The sequence below is a fragment of the Lacerta agilis genome, chromosome 8, assembly GCF_009819535.1.
Source record: "Lacerta agilis isolate rLacAgi1 chromosome 8, rLacAgi1.pri, whole genome shotgun sequence".
NCBI lineage: Eukaryota > Metazoa > Chordata > Lepidosauria > Squamata > Lacertidae > Lacerta > Lacerta agilis.
The window spans coordinates 8,799,286-8,805,285 of NC_046319.1; the positions used below are offsets into that span (position 1 = coordinate 8,799,286).

The window sequence follows — 6,000 nt, forward strand, 5'->3', positions numbered from 1 at the left end:
ATGTTTCTGTTTTAGCAGTGGGAAATTGCTTCAGTACTTCAATGACTGAAATGATTTGGATGCATTTATACTAGTGAAACACTTTCAGTTACAACTAATCAACTCCTTGGGCCCCAAACAGAAACCATGAAAGGAAGAGGTACCTTAGTAGTTTCAGATGCCGTTTTAAATACGACGTATAATCTGTATGCACCATCTTAAAGAGACTTTAAAAAAAGAAAATATCTATATTTCCAGAATTACATATCACCCCCACCTCCACCATACCTATCACATAGTCTCCTTACCAGCAGTCATGTTTTAGACTGTAAGCTCTTTGGGGCAACAGACCTGTTTTTTCCCTTCTAAAACTCTGTAAACTGCTGTGTACATAAAGGGCACTGTATGAATAAGAATAATAAAATAGTATTGACACAAACAAAACTTCAGGGATGTTTTCCCAAAAAGGATCACAAGAACTGTCAAAATTACGGGCAAAACATTATTCGGATATTATAATAACAGCCCCCAAATATACAAAAACACAAATTTACACAAATTAATAAAAATGATATGTATCCAAATTCATTTTAGAGAATTCAAAAGCTTACAACTTTATGACATTTTGCTTGGTCCTAATAAAGGCATTATGGCAAAGGAAGTTTACTTGAGACTTCCAAGCCTCTCTCCTCAATTCCCTTTATAAGGTTTTAGAGTTAGGAGTCCCATAATTTTTTTCCTCTTTAACGAGTCATTCCTAAATGTACTTTTTTTAGAGTACATTTTTTTAGAACCCTAGAATGAACAGCTTGAATGTGTTTTGTTCTGAAATGAGAATGTATCACCAGTACCAACCAGAATGACTACATTTCACACCGGTGTGCTGCTAACCTTTTTTTTTTTTACCTTTTGCTGCTAACAGAGGCTAGTATTTGGCTATGCCTGCCAATTATGTCCAGCAATACATCAGGTAGTTTTTTTTTGCCTCTGCAGCTAAAAGATGATAATTACTGCTTGCTCCGACTCTGCATATTCTTTGTCCTATTTTCAGAATGGGGGGATGGGTGGGAACTTTGCACAGCCCAGCTAAATCCAAAAAGGCTCTTTTCCCTCTGAACTAAAATAGGTCCTCTCCGGTAATTAAACCTTACTCATTCTATAGGCAACCACTATCAGCAGCCTTTCATATATATATGCACAACACAGCTATCCTCTAGCACACTGATCCTCAACTGGCAGTTCAGGACTCAATAGTGGGTCGCAGCTTGATCCAAGGTGGGTCATAAAAGGAGCACTACCATCATGCAAACTATGGTAAAAGGATAATAAATGGCTCCCCAATTGCATGTTTGGGTTAAAAGTGGGTCCTGGGCCTGAAAGGGTTGACAATACCTGCACAAGACAGCAAGGCAATTATTGTGCAACTGGGCTCTGCCCTTCCCCCACACAAGCCAGGGACATACAAAGGAAGGGCTGCTCTATTGTCAGTGTACAGTACTCACAATGGCCTCCTCCTGCCAACCGAAACTCAATTCTACAGATATCTGATAGTGAAAGGATTCAGTAATCCAAGTAGCTAGAAGCAGATGGAAAACACTTTTGCATATTTGGCCATATTAATTCTGGAATGTGCACCTCAGTATTTACCAGCTCCCACCCACCCCCAATTCCAAATGCAACAGCCAAATAAATCTGATTCTGAAATCTAAGCACACACACACACTGAATTTCAAGACCTATATTTAAACTGATGGCACATTCAGAAAAATGAAAGAAAGAGCCACTTAATTCAGATCCTTCCATTTTTCTGAACCATCACTAAGCAACAGCACCATGGCAACTTTGTCCAGCATTAAAAATACTCTGTGAAAACAGGGTGAAGACGACACTGAAAAGTCAGATTTAATTCTCACTGGAGGAATCCTTTGGCAATCTTGGTGCATAAACCCATCATGTCTTTTTAAAAAATCACCACTCCAAAATCTAGTCTATCACTACCCTGCAACAAGCATTATTTTAAAAAAAGACAGATCTAGTTGTACACATCAATTTAAGCTGTGGTTATCTGTATTTCCAGTGTAAGGCATAATAAATAAAAGGGCAACTGACAATGTCTTAATGGGAAAATAAGGCAGCTGCTTCAGTTTTATGTAACAGCTATCAGGATCTGACTGGCTGGATTATGCCCCTTTTATACCTAGATTTTAATTCATTCAGATTAATTTCTTAATCCTTTGTCTGCCATTCTGTGTTTCATGCCACTTGGCACAAGGTTATTCTTACAAATTTGGCCCTTTACAAAACCTGGGAAGACGGTTTGCAAGGAGGGATGTCCCTCGTGAACACAAATGCTGCAGCAGCAACTGCTCTTTTCTGCGAAATATTTTCCCTCTGCATGTTTTGGAGGAAGCTCCGCAGCTCAGGCAACTGTAACAAGGGAGCTGGAGAAATTCTCTCCTTACGCTGCTCTCCTAGCACTCCCCCACCTCCCTGTGTGCAGCCCTGCGAGATCAGCTCTGTTCTTCCCTACATAAACTGGGCCGCCATTTTAGAAAGGCATTCACACCAGCCAAAGCACTGCACCAGTCACCACTTCAGAAAGGGAGTCCTTTCCCTGAACATTTCCTCGCTCCCAACCTATGGAACAGGAGAGAAAGCAGGAAAATGTCTCTAAAAACAGGCAGCGCTGCTAAAGAACAAGTCATGCCACACGCTGCTGGTCACAGCAAATGCTGCAACACACAGTTTGCCTGGATGTGTCTCTTCCTCTCTCAGCCACAGAAACCAACACTAAGAAACAAGCAACGCATAGGGAAACCAAGCAGAAATAAAAGGAACCATTGTTCCCATGCATGTTGCATTTTGCATAGAGGAGCACTGTTAAAACCTTTCCCCTCCCTCACCCCCAACACAAAAACAAATGAAAAATTAATAACTGAAGCAAGAACAAATACCAGTTTATCGGACATAACACCACTGGTCTTCCTCCCCACACCCAAAACTGCAATATTGGGGAGGAGGGAGATAAATTATCTGCTTTAAAAATTGCAAATTGAGTTAGCTTTGACAAATTCGGAATATACGTAAAACACTGATGAACAAGCAAAGGCCAAGTAACTAGAGAGCTTCCCTTTAATAAAGCAGGGCAGAGTTCTACTCTCCTTTCTCCCCCTGCTTCACCAGCCAAGCTTGTTCCCCATGAGGTAGCGACCAAGTCTATTTTTCCCATGGTGACTCATTAGGTTCACTCCATAATTTTCCTACTCTAAACATTAGCAAGGAAATTGCAAGGAAATTTACAAGCCCTTTCAGAGTCTCAAACTGGAAACTATTTTAGCTGACCAAAACACTTGTCTAGAATTCTACCTATGTTTCCTTCCACAATGCCATTAACAGGCTTCCACTGTAACAGCAGAAGTGAGTTGTGAACATGGTGCTTACTCCTGCAATCATACATCACCTAGGATCCATCCACTACTAAGAAGGCTTACAAAAATCTCTCTCCCTCTCTCTCTCTCTCTCACACACACACACACACACACACACGTTAGCGCTATTGTTAATATTAAGCCAAATATGACCTGTTGCTAAATGAGTAAGAGGCGAGGAAATATTATTTTTGTTTGACTGGGCCTAAGGGCAGCAAGAAAAATACCAAAAGTAACAATACCAATCTGGTCTTCAGAATTAGCCATGGCAGAAAACTGTTCCATCGCAAAGGAAACCAAAGGAAGTTGGGTTCAAGGAGGATTTCAGCTTCTATTCTCTCAAAGTTGTGCTTGAATTGCCGGGTCCCAAATATTTCATTCATAAATTGTTTCAAGAGGCAAGCAAGCAAAGTCAATAAATAAAAAACACATCAGACTGACACTTGGGCACCCCTGAAAACAGCAATACTTTATCCATGTTGTGTTTATGATGCACTGAAAAGCCAAAAAAAAAAAAAACCCAAGAAACAAAAACCCTCAGTTCCATCAGTGGACAGTGCTGGCACAAAAATATGGAAAAGAGAAATTAGCAGGCCTCTTCAGGTAAAAGTTGGTTCCATTCCAGGATGCCCTTAGAAAAATCCAATCCACAATGCTGATGGCACTTGGCAGTATCCTTCTTCCTCAGACTCTGGAGTTTCTTTTCTGAAGTTCCTTCCTTTAGTGTGTCAAAGATTCCAAGTGCAGGAGGGGATCCTTAATCCCAGCCCCCCTGAACTTCCTTCTCTCTTGGATCCAAGGTATTCCAATTCTACCAGATCCATAGGGGCAAGCAAAAGCAGCAGCTGCTATAATACTCAAGACAGGTTTTCCCAGGCACATCTGCCTTCTGTGGCTTGGCCTGTGAAATTCCAGGCACTCAATTCCAGGTCCAATCTTAGGTTTTCCCTTCCACATAGACAACCATGAAACTCCCTTCCCTTCCTAACACATCCTGATTTATATCCATGCCTCCACAGGCACCCCCTCCCAAACTAGGGGTATTTGATCTCTCTCTCCCCCATACACACCCCTCCCACCTTCTCTTCTGCTTTCACACAACTCCCAAGAGGAAAAGGTTCTCCCCTCAGCTCCTGGAAGTGGCACCTTATGTATGTGTTTTGGGGTGAGAGTGGTCACCTTCCTCATTCTTCTCTTGACACCTTGGAGATTCCTCATAGTTGTCATGTCCCTGGGGATGGTACTCCTTCCCTCATTTTGCTAACCTCTCTCCCTCCACTATGTGAAATGGCAGATGCAGCTGCCCTACTCTTCCACCCACCCCACCCCCAGTTGTTTGCTTATGCTCTCCTGAAACCAACAACCCTTCATTATCTGGAGGAGTCACTGTTCCCTGCCTTCACCTCCCAACAAGCTCTCAGAAGCAACTGCCCTTGTTATAACTTAGGTCTTGCCTCAGTTTCCTATTTCCCCCCCCCCACTTCCTTAAGTCTGGAATTCCCTTCTTCCACTTTTATCTAGGGGCTGAGCTCATAGTCTAGACTCTTCCCCTCACTCAGCCTCTCTTGCCTTTCAAACGTTAAGGGTTTTTCCTTTCCCACGAGTGCATCTCTCTTCCTTATTTATACCGAGAATTGGGGGGGGGGGTCGTCATATATATATATACCCCAAGAAACAAAAACCCTCAGTATATAGACTGTATATAGTATATATACAGTATATAGACTCGTGGTTGTAAACCCACCCACCTCTCTCTCCCTACCTGCCTACCTAGGTAAACCCGTCGGGAGAGCTTATCTTCAGCTAACCAGAATGTAACTAAATGTAATGTAAACCGCCCTGTGGCCTTCGGATGAAGGGCAGTATATAAATGTAACAAATAAATAAAATACACTCTTCCTCTCCCCCGTTGGTTGAAATGATGTGGGGGAGCGGGAAGATCCCTACAAGCACCTTTTCCTCCTACGTTGGACTGAAGCGGGGAACCACTTTCCCCCTCCTTTTGCCTCCCCCACCCCCCTTCTATCTACCCCATGCTCTCCCCCCATTTCTTCCCCCTGCCCTTTCGGGGATGTCCTTCTGACTCTGCCACCAGCCCCTCCCTCCCTTCCTCTCCCTCTCTCCTCTACTCACCGCTTGAAGTGCTCGATGATCTTCTCCTCGCGGACGTTCTCCGGCAAGTTGCCCACCCAGAGGTGCCTGGTCTCCCGGACCATGCTGCTGCCAGGCGATGGGGGCTCCTCCGCGGCGGGCGTTGCTCTCGCCGCCGCCGCCCTCCGCTCGGCTCGCCTCAGCACCGCGAGCGGGGGAAGAAGCAGAAGCAGCTGCAGCCTACTCTTCTTCCCGCCGCCGCCGCCGCCGCTCTTCGCCGCCGCCGCACTCGGCCTGTGCCTGCCGCCGCCGCTGCTCCTCTTTCGCCGCCGCCGCCGCCTCCTCCCTCCGCGGCGCCGGTGGGGGGCACCATCCCACCGGGCCCTCCCGACACCCGCTGCCTCCTGCTGCTGCTGCTTCTCCTCGCGGCTGTCGCTGGTGGTGGGACCGCCGCTGCCGAAGCCGCTCCTCCTCCTCCCTCCGCGGCGCTTCTTCCCAATTT

The 6,000-nt window shown here is 45.1% G+C and overlaps 1 protein-coding gene across 6 annotated transcripts in view; it reads right to left on the minus strand.

Annotated features, from left to right (window-relative positions):
* Positions 1–5,671, minus strand: part of SPEN (spen family transcriptional repressor) — a 67,863-nt gene extending 62,192 nt beyond the window's left edge. For 5 of the 6 annotated variants that reach the window (XM_033159338.1, XM_033159337.1, XM_033159335.1 and 2 more), the window contains exon 1: positions 5,541–5,671. In XM_033159338.1, the coding sequence (XP_033015229.1) occupies positions 5,541–5,623 (83 nt within the window). In that variant the 5' untranslated portion in view covers positions 5,624–5,671. Of the gene's footprint in view, positions 1–3,649; positions 3,785–5,540 lie in introns of those variants that run through there. The other variant, XM_033159336.1, reaches the window with a different exon arrangement.
* Positions 5,672–6,000: the final 329 nt, after the last annotated feature.